At 42.1% G+C, this 13,454-nt stretch overlaps 1 protein-coding gene across 2 annotated transcripts in view; it reads right to left on the bottom strand.

Annotated features, from left to right (window-relative positions):
• The window catches only part of LOC124144543 (long-chain-fatty-acid--CoA ligase 1-like), a 52,753-nt gene that overhangs the window by 4,828 nt on the left and 34,471 nt on the right, over positions 1 to 13,454 (bottom strand). For both annotated transcript variants that reach the window (XM_046513995.2, XM_046513994.2), the window contains 4 exons: positions 12,454 to 12,507; positions 11,627 to 11,716; positions 4,600 to 4,701; positions 3,229 to 3,300 (listed from right to left, as the gene is read on the bottom strand). In XM_046513995.2, coding sequence (XP_046369951.1) covers positions 3,229 to 3,300; positions 4,600 to 4,701; positions 11,627 to 11,716; positions 12,454 to 12,507 — 318 coding nt within the window. The remainder of the gene's footprint in view (positions 1 to 3,228; positions 3,301 to 4,599; positions 4,702 to 11,626; positions 11,717 to 12,453; positions 12,508 to 13,454) is intronic.

Genomic DNA, 13,454 nt, shown 5'->3' with positions numbered 1-13,454 from the left:
GAATCGGGTGGTCCTTAACTTCTTTTGAGTAATATATATAACACATCTGTCCTTTAGAATAACATAGTGGTGAGTGAGTGAGTGACTTAGGAATAATGCAAATGCGACATGAAACCTGTCATATCACGTAGGCAAGACACCGGAAATGGGGGTAGGCGTGACGAGCCGAAGCTTTAACCACAAGGCAACCCTTATATTGTAAGCGAGTATTATTATGACACTTTTCCTGCAATATCACAGCATCGGACAGTAGAAATGGGCTTCACACACAGTGCCCACGTGGAGATTGAAATCCGGTCCTTCGGCGTAGCGAGTGACCTTTTCATAATATTAGTGAGTGAGTGAGTGAGTATTGTTTTACGCCGCTTTTAGCAATATTCCAGCAATATCTCGTCGGGGGACACCAGAAATGGGCTTCACACATTGTACCCATGTCGGGAATCGAATAAGGTTATTCGGCGTGACGAGCGAACGCTTTAACCAGTAGGCTACCCGTCAGAAATCCAATCACCAAATCAAATGATTTGTTTGTTAGTTGTTTAACGCTGCACTCAGCAATATTCCAGCTATATGACGGCGGTCTGTAAATAATCGAGTCTGGACCAGACAATCCAGTGATTGACAACATGCGCATCGATCCACACAGTCGGGATCGATGAAATGCATCAACCAAGTCAGCGAGCCTGACCACCCGATCCCGTTAGTCGCCTCGAGCTCTTACGACGAGCATAGTCGCCTGTGAGGGCAAGCATGGGTTGCTGAAGACCTATTCTACCCCGGATCTTCACGGGCCAAATCAAATTATGGGGAATGCGGTCTTTATGTACTGTAACTCCTGATTCAACGATTGACTAATGAAGTAAATCAAATAAATGAATAACTGCTTCAGGATGTATTTTAACCACTGTGACCACCAAGATTTTGCTTCGTGAGTTGAATCCATGTTTGTGTCGGGAATTCTCCATACTGAACGCATATCAATACTCGCGACATCCCAGCGGGACTGGTGGTAAATCGTCCCTGAACTTGAGGTGAGCAATCCATTACAATTGAAAACAGCTCTCAGATAAATCAATTCAAACGATCGGTTTTTAATCTGTTGAATAAAGGTTTGCACGCCAGCACTGATCCTTCAATAATGATGTTTTATCACTTTCTGATCTATGGACTGAATTGAATTGCTTCGAATTGCACCGAGATACGCCTAATATGGTAGACGTCTGCCCTTGTCGCATTTGTGTCATTCCGATGTATGCCGAATGGCAGGTGACGGAGAAGGGCGACATGTCATCATCAAAATTCAATCAGGGTTACATTCGAACTGGCAAGTTGGACGGAAGGGTAAACGGATGTACATAATAAATTCGAGAGCATTGATAAATCTATAAAAAAAATTAAGACAATACTGATCTTCCAATTTGACCTACTGCCCTATAATCCTAGGTCAAGCAAATGAGCCGAGTTTTAGGCTGCTTTGAACAGTATTTCCGTCATATAACGTTTGCGGCTGGAGTGAGTGAGTGAGTGAGTTGGGTTTAACGCCGTTTTTAACAGTATTACAGTTATATCGCGGCGTGTCAGCTTAATGTGGGAGGAAAGCCCGAAGTGATGCAGGTCTCAGACGTTTACAACTTCGATGAAACCCACGAGCACGGGTATGGTGCTGACAAACCTAGAAACATAATCGGGGCGAACTGGGATTCGATCGTAGGTTTCTGGCGTGCCCAAGGGACGTAACTCTGCACAGCGAATCGCGGCGCCTTAGACGACTGGGTCCCCCGTGCCCCCTGGTGTTTAACGCAGCAGTAAGCAATCTCTCACAGCCAGGAATCCAACTGAATCATCCCCCCCCCCCCCCCCCCGTTTGCGGGTGGAAACCCCTGAAGTGTGAGTGAGTGAATTGAAACTTAAGGTCTCATCGGCATTATTTCAGCCATATAGCGACGAGGAAACCCGAAAGGGATGACGGTATTTGTTGTTGAAGTTTACGATCAAGGGTACGGTGGAAACACACCAAGAATCACGACTAAGGGATGTAACTCTGCATAGTGCATAGCGTCGACATAGACGACTGGACGACCTGGCCCTCTTACCCCTGGTAATGTCAGTGAAAATTATTACCCTTGAAACCATTATATAGAGTTACAAGCGAGTTAAATATTAAACGTTGCATCGGCATTATGACACCCATATAGGGAAGAGAGACAAATAGTGTAATCACATATTCCATGGCGCCATTAGATTCATCCGATTATGTCAGCTTAAACAATACTACTCAAAAGAAATTAAGAACTACCCGCGTCTTCCCTATTACACAGTGACTATAGTTAATCTGCCATGCCATAGTATTATGAAAGAATCGGGTGGTCCTTAACTTCTTTTGAGTAATATATATAACACATCTGTCCTTTAGAATAACATAGTGGTGAGTGAGTGAGTGACTTAGGAATAATGCAAATGCGACATGAAACCTGTCATATCACGTAGGCAAGACACCGGAAATGGGGGTAGGCGTGACGAGCCGAAGCTTTAACCACAAGGCAACCCTTATATTGTAAGCGAGTATTATTATGACACTTTTCCTGCAATATCACAGCATCGGACAGTAGAAATGGGCTTCACACACAGTGCCCACGTGGAGATTGAAATCCGGTCCTTCGGCGTAGCGAGTGACCTTTTCATAATATTAGTGAGTGAGTGAGTGAGTATTGTTTTACGCCGCTTTTAGCAATATTCCAGCAATATCACGGCGGAGGACACCACAAATTGGCTTCACACATTGTTTCATAATAATAAACATTTGTGAGATGTGAGATGTTTATGTCATATTTCAATAGATATCGAGGGAAAAAATTGGAGAAATTCCAAAATCTGACCCTACCCAATTTTCTTTCTAAGATCATCAAATAATTGCGAGTTCTTTTCCCATTGATTCAACCAAGATCGTCTCCTTGTGGATTCCGGCACCACAGCCATTATCTAACATGAAGCGGATACTCTGTCCGATTCCCTCTGAGAGTATCATCACTCAGAACGACTTCCAGCGTTGTCAAAGAAGTGGGAACAAGAGCCACTAATCACTAAGTTCTCCATTAGACTAAACCCGAAAGATAGCTGAGCTTATATCGGAACCCATGGCCCATGCTTTGATAACACATCCATATCTAGCGAGTAATTGCTCTATCCAGCGGTTTCAAATAATCCCCAGTCTGGCTATAAACGCATCACCTGTTCGAAGCCTTTGAATCCGGCCTTCTTTCCCTGTTCCAGCATGTCTTTGAGGATGATATCTTTCACTTGCTGCAAAGAGAGTGATTTCATTAAATATATGGCAGTCACCGACGACAAGCATCCAAACACGACGGCAACCAACGACTTACAGTAGGCTGTCGCAATAGCCCGAATTACACAGGTCTCGATTTTCAAAGGGCGTAATGATGTATGTAAAACATATATTTTAACAAAGTACAACAAAACTTCAACTATTACCAGACTCATAATAACAAACATGTGTACTGTCTAAATACACAAATATGACATTGGATCATTTTATCACAAAGGAAATATTTAATTACGTTTCCCTTTTTTATTTGTATTATTAATCTTTTCTTTTCAATTCCCCCCCCCCCCCCCCCCCCAAATATTTTATTTACTGTTCTAACATAAGCATAACCGTTTTATTTAATTTTTCACATGACATTGAGTGAGTGAGTCAGTATGGTTTTTCGCCGCTTTTAGCAATATTCCAGCAATATCACGGCGGGGGACACCAGAAATGGGCTCACCCATTGTACCCATGTCGGGAATCGAGCCAGGGTCTTTGGCGTGACGAGCGAACGCTTTAACCACTGGGCTACCCGACCGCCCCTTCACGTGGCATTGATGACCAGAGCTGCCTTTCATTCATAAAATCACTTAAATGAAAGTTTTTCAACATTATAGAAATATTTGTCAATATTAACTGAATATTTCAAAATAATGATTACAAAGACTACGCGATAGATATGAAGCCATCTGACACAGGTGCACGTGTTGCGTATCCCTTGAAAAACACCCTCATGTAAAACTGAATGTCAATATCATAATGTACCAAATTCTTCATATATGCCTTGTGATGCAGTTGCCTGTGGTAATTTGTTAGTTTCCATGGTTACATGGTCAAAGATACACCCTTAATCTAACTAAAGAGTCATCAATATTGTGAATAATCAGGAGGTACAAAGTTTCGGGCTATAGCACGCGTTACGCAAGGGAAACGCCGCCCCTGCCATTGATTCTGTCTGAAGCTACTGGCAAGATACTTGGGATATATTTTCCCTATTGACTTCTATTGATCTCGCTCAGATACATCTAAATGATTCTTAAGTACCCACGCCATTGTCTCTCAAAACAAATATATTCAGCCGGTTTCCTATAGACTTCTTTTCACATGGCGACCTCCTGAAAGTCGACCAAAGGCAGAAATCTTCAAAGAATCCTTTAAACCTTGGGCCAATTAAATTTTACGGAAGGCGAAAGGATTATCGTCTCTCATGGAAGCTGTAGGGAAAAGAATGGAATGTGACAACTTCATTTAGAGCGCCCCTTTCCTGAAATTACCTCGGATTTACAAAGCTGTTCCATGTCGGCTGGGAAGCCATTGTTTGCTGCCCAAAGAGCCATCACCTCGGCGTCGGGAACCACAATGCCCATGCAGCTCATCTGTAATGCAAACATAACGGTTACGACTTGTAATATACTAGACAAAGAAATATGTACAATACGTGCATACCATTCGGGCTTTTCAAGACAGTGTATGTTGTTCCCGATGAAGGGGGCAAATGTGAAGGGAACTTTTGTCAGTGACATGAAAGGTTGTACGTAGATGCTCCATAGTTGAACTTAATTTCGGCATATTATAGTTTCATTACAAGGAAACTAGGGGACAGACTTTTAATTTACAGTTTACGTTTGTTTGTTGTTTAACGCCACACTCTGCAGTATTCCGTGTATATATACGGCGATCTGTAAAACAATCGAGTCTGGGTCAGACAAACTAGTGATTGAAATCATGAACATCGATCTACGCAATAGGGATACGATGACCTGCATCAAGTCACCAAGCCTGACCACCCGATCCCGATAGTCGCCTCTGACGACAAGCATAGGTTGCTTAAGGCCTATTCTAGCCCGGATCTTCACGGGTATACACTTTACAAACGCTTGGGTTTTATCATATTTGAGGTCGTCATTAAACACAAATTAACTGAAACTATATATTACAAATATACGTAGTTATCAACTTGCGTGACATTGACTGCTTAGGCCTATCTCAAAAACTAGTTGCAAGAATTCATTTTTTGTTATAGTTCGGAGGTTTATTTTAGAATTTTGGCTGTCAGTTAGAATTATGGAGTTATATTTTGGCTGGACTAACGGATCTATGCATAGTCCAATCGGGTGACGAAATAGACGTCCGGTACGTAAACAGCCGTGCACATTTCGGTCGATTGCAGCATATGTACCGCAAACTCGAGGTCATCAGAATTTTTCAAGGTGATCACGTGATTTGATGCACTTCGCGAAGTAAGACGCGTTTTATCACAACATATATTTTGATTATCGATCAGATCGTCTTCACTGGGCGCCGCCGTTTTGTATGAAGCAAATGCAAGTGATATGGGGGTCGGAATCTGATTCGTCAATAGGAGGGGAAAAGATGGGAGGTAACTCTTCATATCCACTGGTGGCACTACGATCGAGCCCAGAAATTCCAGCCAAGTTCTGCAAGGGTGGAAACTGAACTGTTAGTTAATTGTGTATGTTACGTCAAACGTTTTATACGACAGACTTACTAAGGCGATGCATACTGCTACAATGATCGGTGATCAGGTGAGTTAAAAAAACCGACGTCTTAAATTGGAGCATATTTGATTGATTGTGAGTTTTGTTTAACGTCCGCTTTTAAACAGTATTTCAGTAATATCACTGCATGTAAGCTTGATGTGGAAGGAAAGCCCCAAAGGAATATATGTGCTAGATGTTCATCACTTTCATAAAACCAACGAGAATACCTAGAAACATAATCAGGGCGAATCTGGAACTCGAATCCCAGATCATAGGTCTATAGCACGCCTAACAGACGCATGTCATGGGTTTCTAGAAGACCAACTCAACACAGAGGGTTCAGGTCCTGAGACAACTGGGCCAACCCTACCCCCAAAGGTGAGCTGAGGTGAGGGGTTTAACGTAGCGTCCAAGATTGCACTTGAATAGCGAACGTGCATGCACGTATGTGTGTGTGTGTGTGTGTGTGTGTGTGTGTGTGTGTGTGTGTGTGTGTGTGTGTGTGTGAGAGAGAGAGAGAGAGAGAGAGAGAGAGAGTGAGTAATTGAGTTGGGTTTAACGCCGCTTTCAACATTATTCCAGTTATATCACGGCGTATCAGCTTAATGTGGGAGGAAAGCCCGAAGTGATGCAGGTCTCATACGTTTACCACTTCGGTGAAACCCACGAGCACGGGTATGGTGCTGACAAACTTAGAAACATAATTGGGGTGAAACGGGAATTCGAACCCACAATCATAGGTTTCTGGCGTGTCCAAGAGACGCAACTCTGTACAGCGAATCGCGGCGCTTTAGATGACTGGGCCACCCGTGGCCCCGATGCCGTTCACTAGCACACTGAGATACAATGCCGCAGTTAAACATGAATACCATACTCCGAGCCGACCAGTCCTTGTCATATTTAAACGTCGTTTGGTATGACGTGGCCGGGGATCGAACCCCGGACCTTCCGCTCTTTGGGCGGACGCTCTATTCTAGTCCCACTGAAGCTGGAAATATGCGTTTTCTTCTTAGACGCCGTGAAGTTATACACTGGCTTAACAAAGAATATGCAACCGAACAATAAACACAACATTTGACATTAATATACATTAACATTAACAAGACATTAATATCTGGTGTCTTCCTGCACAGATACGGAATCTCTGTAAAGATCAATCACGTATGCAACAGGGAGGAGTGATTCCTAAAATATGTCGTGGAAAGTCTACCCATGCTTCTCTGTAGCCAGCTCGAGCTTTTTATTCATGGAACAAAGCTCTTCTCCGCAAGTCTCAGTACAATACCAATACCTCGCTGTACTTGTCCCGCACAGGCTATCAAGACAACAACAGTAACCCGAAATACAGTTTGAAATTGAGCTATCTATCACTTATTACGCTCTATTAATGCACAGCCACATATGGCCTAGCTTCCAGACACTAAGCCTTGCGTATTTGGTCTGTGTTATCTTGGCTGGCCATGACCAGAGTTTAGAAAAGCCATATTAATTTCGGCATCTTTAGCTGAAGGTATCACGAAATCAGATGATCTTTCACATCGGCGTTCGTGTACGAGTATCTGGCGCTCTTCAAGTAAAGGCAATACTATTGAATGTGCTTGGCGATAATGAAACGAAGACCTCTTAGCTTCACATGGGCCGACATTGACCGACTGGAGTTTCCTTCAAGAGGGAAGTGTATTGGGAGCCTTGTGTTGATAATAATTGGATCACACGTTTGACAGATCCAGTACAAATGGGGTCTCGATCCCCGCAGATTGATAAGGGTCTGGTACAACGTGTGGCGATCCCAGGAGGTGGTGGGTGTTAAAAGCCAAGCCGTAGTAAGGAAAGGAAAAACGTTTGTGAAGCCATTCTGACGAGATTTGGATGGCGACTAGCTCATCTTAATCATCGAACTAAGACTCCAGGGTCTCCTAAAAACAGTACGACGCAACCAGTCTCCGACACGTATCACCCTGCAACTGCAAAGACTTCTCCTTCAGACATCCAATGCTACTTAAGGTGTTACGAGATTGTCGTTAAAAACAAACTTGTAGTTAAGAAATTTCAACTATCACATTTTGCACACTGATCTTATCTCTTTTTTTGGGTCCAATAGTACAAAATGAAATTGGAGCTACGACCATGATACAGGGCGATAGGTTCAGCGCAAACAAAAAAGTCGGGTAGTCTTGTGGTTAAAGCATTCGATGGTCATACTGAAGACCCGGGTTCCCTTCCCATCATGTGTGTGTGCTGTGTGTGTTGAAATGTGATGCCAACCTCACGTACCCGAGACACCGAGATGATTAAACTGCTCGGCTACCAAAGGTCGTTGCTGTCAACCAGCTTGTGTTCAAGACGAAAGACTCTTTCTTATAGTATTATGCATTCAGATTTAGCATTTTTTGTGAAAGTAATATTTAGGAAGGTTGCAATACCAGCCTGCATAGTTGCGAACCCGTGTTCATGCAAAAAGTCGAAAATATGATCTTTTTAAAAAAAAAAATGTCAAAGCCTTAAAACATGAATCGATATATGATCGTGTGTCGTATTGTCTGGTGTAAATAAGCGATGCATCGGTGAAACTTGATATCCCTTGTGTCCTTTATCGAGCTGTTGCCTAAATGTTACTAACAGCGGTGTCAGATCAGTGCTATTATCGCTTTATGCTGGTGCTCCTTGATGCAACACTGATGTGTGAGTGAGTGTGTGAGTGTGTGAGTGAGTGAGTGAGTGAGTGAGAGTGAAAAGTACTTCAGTGATCACCTGTCGATGACAGAGTGACAACAAACTACACACAACACTGAAAGAGGAATTACTTCATGTTTACAATTATCATTTTTGCCTTCACGTCGAGCAATATTCCAGCAGCTCCAGCCTTTGGTGTCTACATTTCACTTCTGAGGTACACTCGAGCATGCGCTTTCTATGAATATTTCGTACGATTCTTGCTCAAACATTGTTTGATCAGGGTAATAGTATTCAAGACTATAGTACAGCTTACACGATTTATGATAGAAATGTTGAAAACATTTCCAAATTTCACATAAAAGTAAAATAAACAATGTCCCGATTCTCTATTTTGACCATAATTTCTACGTTCCCGTGTCTGTTCCGGTGAACACTTGACTTGTCTTTGCGTGTGTTTGTGACGGATATCATCAGTAGGGCAAGCATTCACGTTTTCACGAACACACAGTAAGAAAAATCGATCCCGGATTCCTCGACGGAAATGAGAAAGAGGGGACCAGTCCTTTGCCAACCCTATAGGACATCCACAAAAACATCCAATCGGCATTAAATCGAATCAATGTACGAGGTCACGGTGACCCGCTGTGCCCTGAACGACCTCGGGAATATAGAAGGGACGGGATCTCACAATGAAACGTCGCTCTTTCGAAATGTCTTAATTTTGAAATTTGCCGTTGCATAAAAGAATCCTATCTCAGTAACCCAAATTATCATTACTTTGTTATAACCATGTATCTTTCTAGAACAGCTTGTGATCAGAACTTTTATTCAGTATTAGAATGGAAATTTTCAAAATGGGATGGTATCCCCGGGGACGACAATAATAGATAATGCAAGTTCCAGACTTTACAGAAGTTGTGCATGTTAAAGGATGGCTATTTTTATTGGCGCTTGTTATATCATTTAACATGAGACGTGTTTAGGACACAATTTCTGCTGCTTGGATCCCAGTTTATTGATTTTCAATGTTCGCCCGGCAACACAGATTCACCAGATTGCATCACAGAGTTTAGCCGTTCATGTCATACTCATGGATGGGTAAAAACAAGACAAAAACGCCACTCCTGACTTAACATCTAAGAGTCAATTACCGACAGGAAACCCAAGAAACGAGCGAGTGAGTTGTACAAAATGCTGTTTTCGGTCTGTTTATCACGGCGTGCCAGCTTAAGGTCAAACAAATAATGTGTGTGGTTCCTATTTAAATATAAAATGTCAAAGCCAGAGAATAATCAGTTTCTATTATCTGCCAAAATAGATTCCATTGGGCGTAAAAGTAAAATTGTGGTGAAAATTATATGAACGGATCACTGAAAGTCATCGATGACACCAGGTGTTAGCGATAAGGTGAGGCACGTCCAGCTCTCCCTGCAGCGGCCGCCACTTACATAATTTGCATAAAAAGGAAGTTTCTTTTTGTTTAAGGCCACCACAGCAGTACTGCATCCAAAATAAGGTAGATAGAAAGGTCGAGGTTTTTACTTATTCTTTTTTAAATAACTAGTTTGTCTGTAGAGAAACGCAACGTATTTACGCTACTGGTTTAAAACACGAACAGTAACTGGATACTGATACAAGCTATGGTGCAACGCGAGCAAAATGTATTTGTTTGTTTGTTGTTTAACGGCGCACTCAGCGATATTCCAGCTATATGACGGTGGTCTGTAAATAATCGAGTCTGGACCAGGCAGTCTTGTGATTGACATCATGACCATCGATCCACGCAATTGGGATACGATGACTTGCATCAACCAAGTCCGCGAGCCTGACCACCCGATCCCGTTAGTCGCCTCTTACGACAAGCATAGCCGCCTATTAGAAGCATGAGTTGCTGAAGACCCATTCTTTGAAAAAAGGTTTGGGTTGGTCGGGAAACCGGAAATGCCTGTTTTACCTATAGAGGGAGGAGAGCCCAAGGTGGACTGGTCTGACGCTTTCGTCTTTGTAGAAACCCATGACTTCTTGCTTAGTGATGCCAAACCAAGGATCATAATTGGCATTAATTGCGAAATATACTGTATGTGGATCAAACCACGACCAGCGCATTCTTGAACCTAAGGGCTTTAACCCAGTGTTCGGTGTTTCTACTTAAGGCTTGAGAGGTCTTGTTCTTTTACTTTCTCGGGCGATTGTGGAAAGGATAAAAATTGATTTGTTTCACATTGCATGCCTTTTTCAAAATCTAATCCCATTATGGGCACAATCCTCCATGTAATTTCGGTAAAGTTAATTTAGAATTGTGTTTAACGCCGTATGATGAGTGCTGATAACGTTGCCTAACAAACCTGAAACTCCAAATGGCATCGTCTTTTTACATTTTTAAAAATCTGATTTCTAAATAAGACTTTGTAAACCTTCTTATAAAACAAAATGCAGATCTGCAAAATATTTTCAGAAAATATAATTTTGGTTCATTTGAAATTCGATGATTAATTATCAGTTTTAACTCTCCGATCTCTGTACACATAAGCCGTTAAAAAGATCATTGTTTTAATGTGATTTGTACTATTTAGAAAGCCACATTAGTTATAGGCATTTACAGGACACGCATTTAATTTTCACCGCCAACTATAATCTGTTTCGGTAAATAATCGAGAACGATTATTCTCTGGGGTTGACGATTTAGAGTTGATGCAGGCACACCCAGTTTCGTGGGTCCCACTGATTCATAGAAGACGTTACCAGATGACGATAAACGGAAGCAAACAGGCAATGACACAATTCCCTTACGTAGTCAAACATTTTACTCTGGCACAGTCATCTAAACAATACAAATATTCAATCTGGCTGACGTCGGGACCAGATCGAACGTACTACATACCAAGGTCACGTCTGCCAAAACAATTTCCACTGCAGATATAAAATGTAAATATTTCAGGAAACATGTCAAACCCACATTGGAATTTGGCCAACAATATTGCTGTGAAGACCCAAGGATCTAAACACAACATGAGATTCAATAAAAAAAGGTCCAATATATACTTTTCAGGCAGAAGACACAACCGAGTCCAACAGAACGCGTCAGCCATCGACCACTCATGACATTTACCACTAGAATACCTACCTTCAGGCTGTCGCCATCGATAAAGACCTGGGCCACGAACTCGCTGCGAACATAGATGGCCTCGATCTTCTCCGGGGCCACGTACTCCCCCTGGGGCGACAAACACGGGTAAATGAGGCTACAGGCTTGTGATAATCAGCTCACTTCCGCTCTGCTTAATGCATTAGACACACTCACTGATTCACGTCATTACTGTAGCATAACACTCATCGTATGAGACTCATCTTAGAGCTATTTTTTTAGTTAAAGCTGCTTTGCAATACAGTATTAAAGCAGTACAATGGCCATATGGATGGGGTTCTCACGATTAATGTCACGGTTATACAAAGAAACACATTACGCGATAGAAAATATACTGTTTCCTTGTCTGCAGAATGTTCTTAAACATCGATGAGTGTGTGGGTTTTACGTCGCTTAGAACAATATTTCAGTCATATGACGGCGATTCAGACGAGGAAAACCAAGAGACCCACTTCACACACGCTAACCACATCCAAGTTAAACTTGACCGACAGAGATAATGCTAGCATCGGGCTAGTGGGTAAATACTATAACACATTGATAATAAACATACACTTTATAAACATACATAAACAAATACTATTATAAGTATTTAAAACGATACGTGTATGAATAGTGCAATGCGTTAAGTAATAGAAACAGTGATACGGCATTGTAGCTCACCTGGATATATGAAGTCAACAGCTTAAAATGTCAACAAAGGCATTTTAGAAAAGTGCGAATAAACGACGACACTGGACTTTTAGTCAGGTGAGTTGATAAATCAGTATTCTCACAATCAGCTTGTGGCATTTTATTTCACGTACCTGTGCTAATTTAAAGATATGCTTCTTTCTGTCGATCAGCTTCAAAGCGCCATTCTGCGGAGGAAAATAGGTTGATGTATACGTTTATGGAAACCAAATCACACGAAAGAAGTAGATGGTCGATGATATTGGTTGATGTTTATTTTCTGTTGCACGTACAACTACAAATAACGTTATTTCATGAAGCAAAGTGGCAGAGGAGAGCACGAGAATGCTCAATCACAGAGGAAGTAGCATCCTATCCACTGGTAAACCAGGATATGTTGAGTTGTGACCTGACAATTAGCCCCTTATGACTGTGTATGAGGTCCGCCCACTGGCGCGTTGTGAACGAAGGGGTAGCGGGTGGTCCGCGACATGTAGTGCGATGGATGATGTTCGTGTTGTCTCGAGTTCAATAGCACATAATAGTACGTGCTGATGTAAGGTGCCCTATGACTGTGAAAAGGGTGACAGCATTGTGCATAGGTAACAACTGAGAAGTATGTGACAATGAAGGGAATTCATTTGCCGTGAAAATGGAATACTTTTGTCAAGAGCGATACCTTCTGCACGGATGCGCTTTAGCGTAGACCAGTGGCAATGCTAGATTTTGACAATGCTTGAGATTTATTGGTACATTCTTTCTTCATGTAATTTATGACATTATAGGTCAATTCTCGAGCCTGAGAATGTATGATTTGGCCATGGTCACCTCGCTTTGACATGTTTATTTGTTTGTAATTGACTTCTATCAAACGACTTCAGAGAATTTTGGTACTTGTCACACCGACCTCTTAGTAGTCTCCACACGTGTGTTCATGGCAGCGTAGTCAATTTCATCATCATGACCTGCACGTGCACAATATGCGTACACCCTCTCTACCAGTAACACCAAATATGTTTGCCCAAATTCTGTGAACCACCTACTTGTCTCAAACACGGATTGTGAGTTGGTTCAACTTATCAAGGATGACCAGTAGGATATTTGGGCCATTCATGTAAATGAACGGCGTGTCACA

Source organism: Haliotis rufescens, unplaced genomic scaffold (genome assembly GCF_023055435.1).
Source record: "Haliotis rufescens isolate VD_foot unplaced genomic scaffold, xgHalRufe1.0.p SCAF_11, whole genome shotgun sequence".
Lineage (NCBI taxonomy): Eukaryota > Metazoa > Mollusca > Gastropoda > Lepetellida > Haliotidae > Haliotis > Haliotis rufescens.
This window is presented reverse-complemented; position numbering and strand designations above follow the sequence as displayed.